The sequence below is a fragment of the Elephantulus edwardii genome, unplaced genomic scaffold, assembly GCF_000299155.1.
Source record: "Elephantulus edwardii isolate Elephantulus edwardi_28Jun2011 unplaced genomic scaffold, EleEdw1.0 scaffold00127, whole genome shotgun sequence".
Taxonomy (NCBI): domain Eukaryota; kingdom Metazoa; phylum Chordata; class Mammalia; order Macroscelidea; family Macroscelididae; genus Elephantulus; species Elephantulus edwardii.
Window position 1 is genome coordinate 967,604 of NW_006399877.1, and position 14,237 is coordinate 981,840.

A 14,237-nucleotide genomic window follows, 5' to 3' on the forward strand; every position below is an offset into this window, starting at 1 on the left:
GGCCTCAGGGTATGGATCAGGTGCAGCAGAGAGGGACTGGTGAGAGGGAGCAGGTCACTGTCCACTGCCACATGCCCTCCTGGAGTACGAGTCCTGTTGATGTACTTCCCATCATCCAAGGGACAACAGTCACTCTGTTCTCACTGAAATCAAGGTTGGCCTGCAAGGGGACATTTTCTCTGCTGGGCTAGTCATAGAAATGCATGGAGTGCCACCTTGTAAGTCAGGAGGTAGAAAGACCACCCAAGCCTCGCAGGCCCTGTTGAAATGATGCAGGAGCCAGTTCAAAGGAGTTTCTGTTGACCAAAGAGGAAATCACTTCAGCATCAAGTAGAGATAAAGAAATAAACACTACCACAAATTGAAGTACGAGAAAGGCATACAAATCTGTGAGTCCATAATGTTATCCTCCCAAAAGCAAAATGAATAAACATAACACACAAACATCTCATTAGTCACTTTTGATGATTAGTTTGCCAATTTATGAATGAATGGACTAACGTACTTGTGTGGATTCTATTTTGGAGAAACCAGTGTGCTGTTGAAAGGCATTTCTTTATCATTCCTAGTGAGTGTGAAAAGAACAGAGGATTTACAAATCAGCACTTTGTCCCTGAGCTGCCTTCTGAGCAGCGGCCAGTGGCCACCCACATTGGTAGGTAGAAGATGACAGGGTCCTCTACAGTGAGCAGCAGGCTGGCAAACCTGGTCTTACAGAGCCATTTCACACAGAACCCAAGTAGAGAATGAGCCAATCGTCCTGCTACAGCATACTAAGGGTCCACAGCCCTGCTATCACAAATTCCCAGTAAGAAGAGGAGGAGGGAAAAGTAACCTTCCATCTAGCCACGCATACCTGAAACAGTCCACCTGTCCAGGGAAATGGAAATGACCACACAGATACAATTGACCAAAAATCTGCACGATCAAGTCAATTATGACTCACTCTGGTGGCCTAGTGCCAGGGAGCTGTGCTGCAATCCTAAAGGCATGTGGTTCGAATCCACCAGCTGCGCACGGGAGAAAGATGGGCAGTCTCCTCCCATGAAATGATCTGTCTCTGAAAACCCACTCGAGGGTCAGCTGTGGGTCAGTTCCAACTCGACAGTACTTAACAGCAACATTATCGAACAAAGCAGACCTGCACCACAGGACTTTTGAGGACACAAGTGTTTATGGGAGCTGACTGTAGCATCTCTCCACAGAGTGGTGGGTGAGTTCAAACAACTGACCTTTCATTAGCAACCCAATGCTTTTATCTCTGTGCCACCAGCAATCCATTGACCAAAAGCAACATCTATGAACTTCTATTAGACAAATAACTTAGTGTTTTCAACAGATAAATGGCAGGGGAAAGGCTGGGGTTGGTAAGTGGGCTAGGCAGCCCTGTCCTGGGTGGGCTAGGACATGAGCAAAAACCAGCAAATGTGCATGTGAGCATCACGTCCATCCAGCCGGCTGGGAGTGTCACCGCTTAGACACCTGAAGAAACAACATGCAGGGTGTGGTTGGTGACACTTCAGGACAGTTGCTAATCTGTGGTGTGTGATGCTGGAATCACAGGATTGTTGTCAAAGGTCTGCTTTGGGAACTAGCCAAAGAACATTAGAGTGCTGATAATTGAGACTGAACTTTTTCTTACTAAAAGTTTAGAGTGTGTGTGTGTGCGCGCACGCGCGCGTGCGTTTTGAGTCCTGATGTGCATCTGAGTTACGCTGAAGCTTGCAGAAAAATCCAAGAGATGATAGAGCTGAGAGCACAGCACCCACTCCCTGGCAGTCCATGCCTCCCACTGTGCCCTGCACCCTCTGTGCCTGTTCCTCCACGCCCGTGAGCCTGACCCTGATTGTCCTGCTTTATTCACTCATCCACCAACCATGATGTTTACTGAGCCCACCACACGCACAAGTGTTGTGTCTGGTGACTTATCATCTCCTGCTCCAGGATGAAGGAATGTAGAAACCTCTCTGTCTGTCTGTCTCTCCTGCAGGACTTAGACCTATCTCTGTGTCCCTGACCCTGTGTCTGGAAGAAGTGACCCTCTCTCAGATGTCAGCCCACTCCTGTCCCTGTACCAGTGTCTGACAGATCACTAGCTAGGACAGAGTGTGACAGCCAACAAAGAGGGGCTGGACAAAGACAGGCAGAGGTGGACATATTCGTTCCTTATAGTCCTTTGCCTTCAGAATCAGCATCACCGTGGGACAGAGGGCTTCCCTGATGTCGTCAGTCAACATCCACCCTGTCCTGTCTTTGTCACCACACCAAGTGTGCAGGATAGCTCTGAGCATGGTGGGCTCTGCAGAAATGCTGGTGTCCGGCAGTGCCACGAAGACTGGCCAGAGGGTCTCTCTAAGATGCTGTCCTTGGGCTGGTCAGTGAGAACCAACTGGACCCACAGAAAAGGGTGCAGGTGAAGGGATGGGCTATCCTATCTTCCTCCTTTGATGACAAGACATGCATGGCCAGTCCAAACCACCCAGTGAAGTGAGTGAGGAAAGGGAGGCAACGGGGTACCTGGTGTTCAGCTGTCTCTGGTGCTCCAGACTCTGGCGCCAGAAGCTTTGTGTCCTCAGTGGAAGCTGGAGGTTCAGCTCCTCCACACCTGGTCCCTGTCGCTGGGCAGTGCGACTTGAGGGAGCCCACACCATGGGGTCACTGCAGGGACTTTTATCTGCAGGTAGCTCAGCTGGGATGCAACCTCTCATGGCCAATTAGAGGAGAGCTGGCCCCCTGGGTTCCAGCGGCTGCAGCACTGCTGCCCAAATATGCCTGATCCCCTTGCCCAGAGGTGGAACTGGAGACAGAGAGCCTGGAGGGTCAACAGAGACAAATAATGAACCAAGAGAGGCTGAAGGCCCTTGGTGGGGAAGTCCCTTCCTTCCAGGCCCAGAGGAGTGCCTGGCTATGTGAATAGTGAACTCTTGTCATATCTTTGTGTCATCTAGAGACAGAATTCTTTTTATTTTTTTCTGGTTTATTTACAAAGTTCCTATACATTGTTTTTCACATTAGATCTTTCCCATTTCCTTAAACTCCCCACCTCCACCTATCAAATTGTGTGACCTTATGATTAACATCCCCTCCGCCCATCCTCACCCTTCTACTCCCACCCTCCCCCATCTTGGATCCTCATACTCTTTATACAATTATAGTCTTACACAGTATTTGTCCTTATGGGACTGAGTTAGTTCACTTAGCATAACACTGTCTAGTCCCTCCCAAGTTGGGTACTAATTTACAAAATTGTTTAGAGCCAGCATTCCTAATTTCATTTTTACTTAATTGAATTTAAGTTTCAACAGCCACATCGCTGCAGTTCTGGACCAAGCAGAGCCTTGACACCAGGCTGGGAGAGTTTATCCCATGCAGAAGTCAACACTTGCTCTGTTAATCTCTACTTTCCCCCCTTGTAACAATGACTTTGTCTATTTTTCTCCAAGGAATGTTGCCTTATTGTATTGATTTTTATTAACTTGCCTGGGAACTGATAGTAACTTGAAATTTGTCTAAGAAACCTCGAGGCTGAAGAGTGTGGTTGGCAGCTCCAGGGGAGTAATCTCGGTGTTTATTAAGGGCTTGCTTATAGAAGCAATGCCCTGGATGGGGTGACTTTAGGGCAGATTTGAGTTTTTATGCTCTCTAGAGGGAGAGTACACAGGGTTTTTGGAAGGCTGTTATATTTCAGAAGTGGATGGCTAATCTTACTCCTTAGTCTGTCTTAATTTGGATGCTTAGTTTTAGAACAATATCTGACAGACAAGCACTTCTACCTAGCAGATGAAAAACACTTCCCTTACAGAAATAACCATATTAAATATGTATTGAAGCTCAATATCAAGAAGATAAAGATTCTCACCATTGGACCAATAGGCAGACCATGATAGATGAAGTGATTGAGGTTGTTAGCAATTACAGCTTGCTCAGCTCCACAATCAACACTCTTAACACCAGCAGTCAGGAAATCAAAAGACGACTTGCATTGGGAAAATCTGCTGTCGGGGGCCTCTCCAAACAAAGGTGCTCCAGGGCATGGTCTTTGCAATTACCTGTTATACTTCAGAGAGATGGACAATGACTAAGGATGACAGAAGAAGAATTGATGCTTTCGAGTTGTGGTGCTGGAGAAGAGTCTTGAACATACCATGGACTGCCAAGAAAACAAATAGGTCTGACTTGGAAGGGTGAAACCAAGTCTCTCCTTGGAGGCAAGGGGTTTGAAGCTCTGTCTCACATACTTTGGGCACATGGCCAGGGAAGTCTGGTCCTTGGAGAAGGACATCATTCTTGGAAGAGTGGAGGGACAGTGCAGGAGAAGACCCAGGATGAGATGGATTGATACAGTAACTGGGGCACTGGGGGTTGGTGTGTTGGAATTAGTGAGACTGGCTCAGGACAGGGCAGGGTTCAGAGCTGTACATAGGGTCACTATCAATCACTGGTGACATGACAACACAACAACAACAAGAACATCATACTATATTGGTTGTTTTTTTATTTAAGCCTCTTGCTTAAAGTCAACAAGACCTCATGGAGGGCCTGTGTATTTCAAAGTTGGTTGTTATTTTATTTTGAAGGAATACTCTTCTAAGTGGTACAGCCCTCTTCTGTCAATTTGCTGTATTGAGGTAACCTGGGGTTGCTGTGATGCTGAATTTTAGGCCATTGGGGTGTCCAATGCCATAACGGTTACCCATGGTGCACAGTGTTTGATGGAGCTCTCAGTTTAAAATAGATTTGGAGGCAGGAGTGGCAACCACTTCCTAAACAACATGTCTCTGGAAACTATGAAATTTAAAAAATGACAATAGTTATAGAAAGGCTCAGGTCTCTTGTTCAAAGGGTCGCTGAGTCATGCTTGACTCAATGACAATCAACAAAAACAACAACAGAGAGAGAGCTGTGTATAAGCTGATTGGCAGCCTGTATTTAGTCAACAATCAGCTTGGGGTGTAAGCCTCTTGTTTAAGTCAATCAGATCTGGTGGGCGGGCCTTTGTATATAAAAGTTGGTTGGGCCCTAAGGCTCCAGTTTGGAGGCTTATGTGTGACGCAGTTGGGTTCTGGATGGTAGCTTCTCTTGATTTCGTTGAAAGTCAGGTGTAAACTGTTGGGTTTTGTTTTTGGTTTGTTTTTTTTTCATTAACAATCATGTGTAAGGTGATTGGTCACCTGGATTTATTCAACAATCAGCTGTGGGCTGGAAGCTTCTTGTTTAAGTCAATCAGGGCCTAGTGGGTGGGCCGTTGGTTGTTTTTTTTTTTAAGGGCCTTTGCATTTAAAAGTCATTTGGTTCCTTGGGTCTGCTGTTAATTGTATTTGGGGAAAAACAGTGTTCTAAGTGGTACAACACTTGTCTGTCAGTCTGCTGTAATGAGAACTTGGGGTTGCTGTGATACTGAATGCTATGCCACTGGTGTGTCAAGTGCCATAATGGTTACTTGTGGTGGACAGGGTTTGGTAGGGCTCTCAGATTAATACAGACTTGGAAGCAGGATTGACATCTACTTCTTAAACAACAGGTTTTTGGAAACTCTATGAAAATTAGAAAAATGACAATAGCTATAGAACAGGGTTCCAACCTTTTGTTCATAGGGCCAGTATGAGTCATACTCAATGGCACTTAACAACAACAAGAGGGATGCAGGGGCTCCTGTAGCTCTTATGACTCATTGCCAAGGCCCCTAACCACCAAGGCCACACCAAAGGTTTGCTTGGAGTGACCTATTAAGCAGAAGTGAGCTAGCCATATTTGGCCTTACAAAAGCCTATTCCCCTATAAGCCACCTTCAAGTTTGGTTCCAAGAATTTGCCATGCCTCCACCTGTGGCCTAGTAGTAAACAATTGTGCTGTCAACCCAAAGGCATGTGGTTCAAATCTGCCAGCTGCTCTGTGGGAGAAAGATGTGCAATCAACTCCCATGTGATTTACTACCCCTGAAAACTCCCCAGACGGCCAGCTACGGTCAGGCCAGACCTGACAGCACACAACAGCCATTCCCAACAAGGACCATGAGGGCCACTGGGGAGGACTCACAGCTTTGTAAGTGCGGATGGGCAGTGTTACCTAACTGGAGGCACAGATCACAACAGCAACATAGACAAACGCAGGGAAGCAAGCCTACACTCAGAGGAAGGGCAAACCCTCAAATCCCTCTCTAGCTCAAGGAGCAAAGGGAAGTCAGGCAGTCACAGCAGACCAGACATCAAGGGGGTCCAGTCCTCCAGCTGCTCTGCAATCAGTGATGTTCCGGTGGCTCTGGCTACATTACAACATTCAGCACATGTCCCTCTCTGCAGCTGCAGTCTGAAGGCCCAGAGCCACCTGGTTCTGAAGAACCATCTCCTTTAGCTGTGTCATTGTTAGTTGTTAGGTGCTGTCAAGGTAAATACAGCTCATAGCCACCTTGTGAACACATGAGCAAACTTCCTGTGCCATCCTCGTCATTTCTGACGTACCTGAGCTCATTGCTGCAGTCACTGTGTCAATCCGCCTGGGGAGGGGCTTCATCTCTTTCACTGACCCTCCCCCACCTTTCCAAGCGTGATGTCTCTCTCCAAGGAATATGCTGTCCTAAGGACATGCCCAAAGTAGGCGAGAAAAGACTGTCATTCTTGCCTCTGAGGAGCACCCAGGCTGTGCTTTCTCCGAGACATATCTGTTTATTCTTTTGGAACTCCAAGGGATATTCAGTTCTCTTCTCCAACACCACAACTCAAAAGCATCATTTTTTCTTCTTCCGTCATCCTTATTTATTGTCTTGCTCTCAGATGCATAGAATGTGACTGAAAAGACCTTGGGTAGAATCAGGTGAACTTTTGTCTTCAAACTTATTCAGTAATTTGAAAAGGCCCCTGACTGAAGACTTTCCCAGTGCAATACAACTATTGATCTACTGACTGCTGGTACCAACGGTGTTGATTGTGGATCCAAGTAAGATGTTATTGTTTTTGTTTTTTTATTAATTTTAATGAATGTTTACAGAGACTTAGGGTTTCCATTCACACACTGTTGCACTTTTCTCCCTGCCCCCCTCCCCTCCACAATTCGCTCTTCTCCTTGAAGAGTAAAAGAAAAACTCTTTTATTATTATGCAATCCCTCCCCCAAAGTCCACTCCACTGTGCAGCCTTCATTTTGGACTCCTGTCATGACAATAACACCCAATCATATATTCCTTTTAAGCAATTCTCTCCCTCATCTGTTTCAATGCAGTACACACCATTCCTCCCCTCCTTCTCTGTCTTCCCTCAACCCCAATGCCAGTCCCGTTTTACTACAGTGGCCCTATGCAATATTTGTCCTTTTGTAACTGAGATATTTCACTCAGTATAAAGACTTCCAGGGTCATCCATTCTGCATAATATTCCTTATTTTTTAATGCAGCATAGTATTCCATTGTGTGAATATACCAGAGCTTCTCTATCCATTCATTTGTTGATGGCCACTTGGGTTGTTTCCAACTCTTTGCTATTGTGAAAAAAGCCACAATAAACATGGGAGTGAATATATCTGCTTGGGTGGTGGTTATGATTCTTTAGGGTAAATTCCCAGTAGTGGAATTGCTGGGTCAAATTGTATTTCTATTTGCAACTTTTTGAGAAAGCACCATACAGCCTTCCATAGTGGTTGCACCATTTTACACTCCCACCAACAGTGAATAAGGGTTCCAGTTTCTCTGCAACCTCTCCAGCATTAATTTTGCTATTCTTACTGGGGTGAGATGATATCTCATAGTTGTTTTGATTCACATCTCTCTTAGAGCTAGGGAATTTGAACATTTCTTCATGTGCTTGTTGGCCATCTGAATGTCTTCTTGGTGAAGTGTCTGTTCATATCCTGTGCCCATTTTTCAATTGGATTATTTACCTTTATCTTGTTGTGGTTGACAGTTAAAATATTTTCTTCATCTATCATGTTGTTATCTGTTGGTCCAGTGGTGAGAAATTTTGTTTTCTTGATGTTGACATGTAAGCCACATTAAAGGCTGTAATTTTTTATCTTCTGCACAAGCACATCAAGTCCTCTTCACTTGCAGCAAGTAAGGTTGTATCATCTGTATAATGCAGGTTGTTGATGAGTCTTCATCTGCTTCTAATGCCACTCCTCTTCATAGGGTCCAGCTTCTCAAATTACAGATTAAATAGGTATGGACAGAAGTTACAACCCTGATACACATCCTTCCTGATTTTAAACCATGCACCGTTCCCTTCTTCTGTTCACACAATAGCTTCTTGATCTAGGTATAGATTTTGCATGAAGAGAAGTAAATATTCTAGGATTCCTGTCCTAACAGTTAGCCATGATGTGTTATGGTCCACTCAGTGATATGCCTTTGTATAGTCAATAAAGCTTGTGGCAAGTAGAGGAGAAAGAAATTGGATTCCTTTCATCCCTCCCATGATAAATAGTGAGTCTCTGTAAATGTCCTTGAGGCAGATAACACCCAGAATTCCTTGAATCACTTATGCCTCTCAGGTCAGGGAACCTGGTCTGGAGTAAATGGGTCCAAAGAATGCTAAAGAATGCATAAAGCAGGTCTAAAATAGCACATGTGCCCAGATCTCTCTCTCTCTCTTAAAAAAAAATCATTGCTGTTGAGTTGCAACTAACTCATAGCTTGGAATGTCTTTTCAGGGGGCTGTAAATGTCATGAGAAAAGAATTCCCATCTTCCTTCTGTGGAGGCCTGTGGATTTGAGCCCCAGAAAGCCACCACCCCTGGGTTAGCAATGGAACTCACTATAGGCTATGCTGTCAGAGCCCTCCTGCCAGGTATCTAGCAGTGGCTTTACGCAGGATGGTTCTCATTTTCTTTTTAAGTCTGGAGTTAGAAATTCCATACAGGGAATCATTACAATGCCAATTTCCAAAGTGCATGAGCTTGAAACTGCTTAGGGTTTCTAGCTAGGATGTATTCTGATCTATCAGAACTGATCTTCTGCGTGTTTATCTCTGCCTGCTGTTTTTCCACATGCATGAAGATTCGCACGCATGGCTGTAACCTGTGGATGGCCAAGCCCCCTCACCCCTAGAACCCAGGGCTTAGCAGCAAAAGTCAAATGGCTATATTCCGTGGACGGCCACTGAGGGAAAGAATGTGAGGTCAAGGGTGATGATGAGCCCAGCTTGGAAGAAGAGTGCTTGGCAAGTCCTTACACCTCTCTCTCTCTCTCTCTCTCTCACACACACACACACACACACACACACCCACCCCTGATCTCCACCACAGGCCAGAATGCTTCTCCAGGCCTACTCAGAAATGACAGCCTCATTCACCAGTAAGAAAATGTAAGCAAAGTGTAATAGGACTTAATTTTAGCTAGCTAGTGCTGTTTTGACAGAGACATCACAAGCAGAAGCCTTTAACAAATAGAAGTTTATTCTCACAGTTTGAGAGGCTGGAAGCCCTCCTTCCATTGCCGGCCCTAGGGGAAGGCCTAACTCTGCCATTTGTGGGGAAGTGCTTATTCCCTTCATCATCCGAAGGCTCAGTGCTTCTTGAATGTCTCCATGTGTCAAGGCACTCCCTCACCAGGGACCACACTCCACTCCAGGGAATCATTTCTTGGTGGTACTGAGGTCCCTTGTTCCTGACTTCCTCTCCTTTCTTTTTATGATAGCAAGAGAAAAGATATTACAGGCCCCACCTGACGGAAACTCCATTTATGTAGGTTTAAGGCCATGATGGGATCAAGGAGTATTACATTCAGTTGTGAATCAGTTCCTATTTGAGGGCACACAACAATTTGGTTAACCAGATTATTAAATTGGTTATACGACCTCCCCATTATGTTACAAGGATGCATTAGGGGGTGAAATGATTCAATCCAATACAGAAAGATACCCATTAAATGTTTTTTTTTAAAAACAGTGCCAATTCACAACTTAATTGGAACCCTCCTACTCTTAGGGAGTATTAATTGCTTTAACAGCTCCATGGATAGCGCTTTTCAGTATTTGGTGGACTTCTGCCCAGCCATGACCACTGTCCTTCAGGTGGCCGCGTGCTTGCGGCCCAGCCTCCTCAGCGCCTCCTTCACGTCCTTGTTCCGAAGGCTGTAGATGAGGGGGTTGAGCATTGGGATGACCAGGGTGTAGAAGACAGAGACCACTTTGCCCTGCTCCATGGACTCCACGGCCCCTGGCTGGGCATACATCACAAAGACGGTCCCGTAGAACAGGGACACAGCAGTCATGTGGGAACCACAGGTGGAAAAGACCTTGTGCCTCCCAGTCCCTGAGCGCATCCTCAGGCTGGTCACCATGATGTAGCCATACGAGATGAGGACCACCAGGGTGGTGCCCACGATGATCATTCCACAGACTCCAAACATGATCAGCTCATTGAGGGCTGTGTTGGCACAGGCGATACGGAGCAGGGGAGGCACATCACAGAAGAAGTGGTTGATGTGGTTGGAGCCGCAGTACGGGAGGTGGAAGGTGAGGCTGGTCTGTATGATGGAGTTGAGGCAGCCTCCACAGTAGGTGCCCAGCACTAGACGGGCACAGGCTGAGGGACACATGGTGACTGGGTAGCGCAGGGGGTTGCAGATGGCCATGAAGCGGTCATAGGCCATCACTGCCAGGAGGAAGCCCTCAGTGGTGACCAGCAGGGAGAAGAAGAAGAACTGAGAGGCACACCCAGCAAAGGTGATGATCTTGGTTGAGGAGAAGAAGTTGGTCAGGGCCTTGGGGGCGATGACAGAAGAGTAACAGAGGTCCAGGAAGGAGAGGTTCTTGAGGAAGAAGTACATGGGGGAGTGGAGGCGGACGTCCAGTGTGATGACCACGATCATTGTGAGGTTCCCCAGCACAGTCACCAGGTAGAGGCCCAGGAACACAGCAAAGAGCAGGGCCTGGGTCTCCAGGCCACCCTCGAATCCCACCAGCACAAACTCCTGCACAGACAATCCTGAGAGGTTCCCATCTTCATGGGTCAGCATGGCCTCAGGGTATGGATCAGGTGCAGCAGAGAGGGACTGGTGAGAGGGAGCAGGTCACTGTCCACTGTCACATGGCTCCCTGGATTCAAGCCCTCTCAGTGTCACCTTGTTAACTAACCAAGGTAGAATAGCTGCCCAGTTCTCACTCCAGATGAACTTGACCTACAAAAGCAAAATTTTCTCTCACTCAATTAATACATAATGAGACACAGCTATGGAGAGATTATTGATGGATGGGTGGATGGATCAATGAATGATTAGTGGCCGATTGGTGGCTGATGGATTACTGATGGATGGATGACAGACCATTGATGGTGGGTACAGAGCAGCCTGACTGGGACGGAGAGTCAGCCTCCCTCCTCCTGTTTTATTCCATGATTCATCAACTCAGGAGCATTACCGAGTGCACCTGGTATCGTGATGTTCAACTCTATGCTGGAAGCTGAGCACGGACCAACTCCCACTGGATTGTGAGCACTGCCCCTGCTGCTGCCTCTGCCTGGACTGTAACCCATTGCTAGAAGTCACGTCTGACTCTAGAAGCTCTGGAAGCTGCGGCGGAACTTCTCTGTGGGTTTCTGAGTCTTGGTGAAACCAGGCAGACACGCTCTTCTCCCAAGGAGAAGCTAAAGCATTTCCAACCACTCACTCTCAGTTAAGAGCCATGTGCTTAATCACTGTGACACTGGGTTCCTTTTCTGGACCACAGTGACCCTCTATCAGCTGATTTTCCGCATATGGAGGACCTCAGGAGACTCCCACCGATGCCTATTTGTTAGGCAGATCATGGAGGTCAGTAGCACAGCCAGGGTCTGAGAGCCAATGGAATGATGAGGGACACGCACCGCCATACTCTCTCCCTCATCCCTATAGCTGGTCTCCTCCTCCCTCCATCATCATCCTGTCTGGGCCTCACTTGTTATGAGAAATAACAGACACTGACCCCTGAGAGAACAGCCCTGGTGGGTCAGCAGCTAAAGCACTTGGCCACTGACTGAAATACTAGTGATTGAACTCATTCTTCAGAGGGAGAGATGAAGAAGCTGCTCCAGTCAGATGCGAGCCTTGGAACTCTGGGACCAGCTCTACATCCTGAAAGGGCTGCATGCAGACGGTTTAGAATTTGGGGACCAGGAAACATGTTTTGATTGGTCTGGACTTCTTGGGTTAGAAGCTCTCTCCTGCCCCTCTCAGTACAGACCACACAAGATGGTTGGAAGCAGGGTAAACTTCATGCTCTGGGGGAATGGGTGATGGGCATGGACTGAGTAGGCTGGCTGGAACACTGAGGGAGTGGTTTCCATGACTTTGGAAGAGTGGGCACAGCTGGACTGGAGGTGGGAGGGCAGCCCGCGGTATCCCCCATGTGCCCTCAGTGTGGTGCATGTGCAGTCCAATTCGAGAGCTGAGACCAGCTGCCTGGCAGGCCTGTGGCATGGCGGGGGTGGGGTGGGGTGAGGCTGCATGGAGGGAGTGAGCTCACTGGCCAGGCGGTGTGTGCAGAGGCTGGTGGTCAGGGATGTGATGTGGTGCTGGAATCCTCCCCACAGCACCGCATCCTGTGGTGTCCCACATGTGCCTGGTGATAGCCCAGGTGTTCAAACAAGTGAGAGGATGAAGGGCCAATGTCCTTTCTTGGGGAGACATGACCTCTCCCTGCACTGGCCACACCAGTCACACCAGCACTGTGATGTTCAACCAAGCCCCCGATTCCTGAGCAGGACAAAAGTTCTGTCCAGAGTGATGGCTGGCTGATGGTCCCTGGATGCTCATGTCCACGCTCGTCTGCACAGAGGGGACAATGTGACCTATCGGTCCAGCACCCATCAAAAATGCCTCACTTTGCTCTCTCTGTCCCAAAGCCTTCAGTTCAATATCTGGGTGGCTGTTACCCTTCTGGGCCTCTAGTGCCCACAAGGCTGACCACCCAGAAGTAGGCCCCTGGGCTACGGCTGTTTTCATCTGTAAAGCTGAGTTCCTGCTTTATCTTAGAAAATAAATGGCCTGACACTCGGGCTGGGCTAAGGGACCTGGGATGCAGCAGGCACAACAGCCTGGGAATGCCTCCTGTGTGGAGACAGCTGCAGTGGACACCTCATAGCCCTTTATCAACAACAGAGTGGTCTCAGGACAGCTGCTTCAGCCTCACCCCAGAACCCCTGAAGGTCTCAGGCCCCTCAACCCCTAGCCTGCATTTCTAGAAGAACCTGTTTATGTTCACACAGAAATTTCACAGATAGTGCCTAGTGGACCTTGAAGCTGAGAGCCTGGCTGGGCAGGGCTGAGGTCAACATCCCCAGTTTTCTGAGAACTTCGCTAGGGTTCCTGCACCCCACTCTCTGCTGAGTGCTTTAATCATCAGCCCCCTTGCCCTCTAATCAATTCTAACTCATAGCAACCCTGCTGGACAGGCCAGAGCCGCCCCTTTGGCTTCCAAGACTGTGACTTTCCTTAGAAAAGCAGGCTGTCACCCATGGCTTTGAATCCCAGTCTTTTGGATTGCAGTTAGATGCTTCAAGTACATGCACTTGACTGCTTCCTTAGAGCAAGACCAAATCCAACCCAACCCATGGCTCTCAAGCTGGTGCTGCTTCACAGCCCACCATCGGTTTCAGGACTGTAAGTCTTTGGAGGAGACTGTCCTTTTTTCTTCCTTGAAGAGAGAGGTTGGTGGGTTTGAAACATTGACCTTTTATTTTTCAAATATAAGCCTGACACATTGCTCACTAAGTTACATAGGCTCCTGGTCATAAGACCAGCAGCCGATAATGCCTTGGACTTTGAGATTGGGTGTGCATTCCTGGAAAAGTCAGGACTCACCTAAGACCACACAACTGAGGCCTGTGCTCCGGGGTCACAGGGCTCCTGACCCTGTTCTGTACGGGCACACAGGGCACCTGTATCCAGCTGGGTCTGGGAGCTCTAGGTTCCAGGACATTAAGCTGCCCGTAGAGGTAGAGGCTGGAAGCTCAGCTTCTCTGCACCTGGTCCCTCTCACCATGATGTCCAGGGAGCTCTGTGTCCCTGCACTGTGGGGTCACTGCAGGGCCTTTCCCCTCCACCTGGCACTGCTGGGACCCAGGGCCCCGTGTGGCCAATTAAGAGTGGCTGTTGGCATTCAGGCTGCACTGAGTCTCCTGGTCCCTGGGTCCCTGTCACTATCCTTGATTGGACCCTTCAGTCTGAGCCTGGAGTCAAAGCTCTGAAGTCCCTTTTTGGGCTCAGAGGGCAAAGAGGACACAGAGATCCAGTGGGTCTCAATGGAGAGGAATCTTGCAGAGTGACAGGAACAT

General features: G+C 47.9%; 1 protein-coding gene across 1 annotated transcript; it reads right to left on the reverse strand.

Moving 5' to 3' along the window:
* Positions 1-7,809: 7,809 nt before the first annotated feature.
* LOC102863404 (olfactory receptor 12-like) lies at positions 7,810-10,944 on the reverse strand (the record flags this gene model as incomplete). Its single annotated transcript, XM_006893436.1, has 2 exons — positions 10,006-10,944; positions 7,810-7,827 (listed from the first exon to the last, which is right to left on the reverse strand). Coding segments are annotated over exons 1-2 (957 nt in total), but the record flags the coding sequence as incomplete, so codon positions are not given.
* Between the last annotated feature and the right edge of the window lie 3,293 nt (positions 10,945-14,237).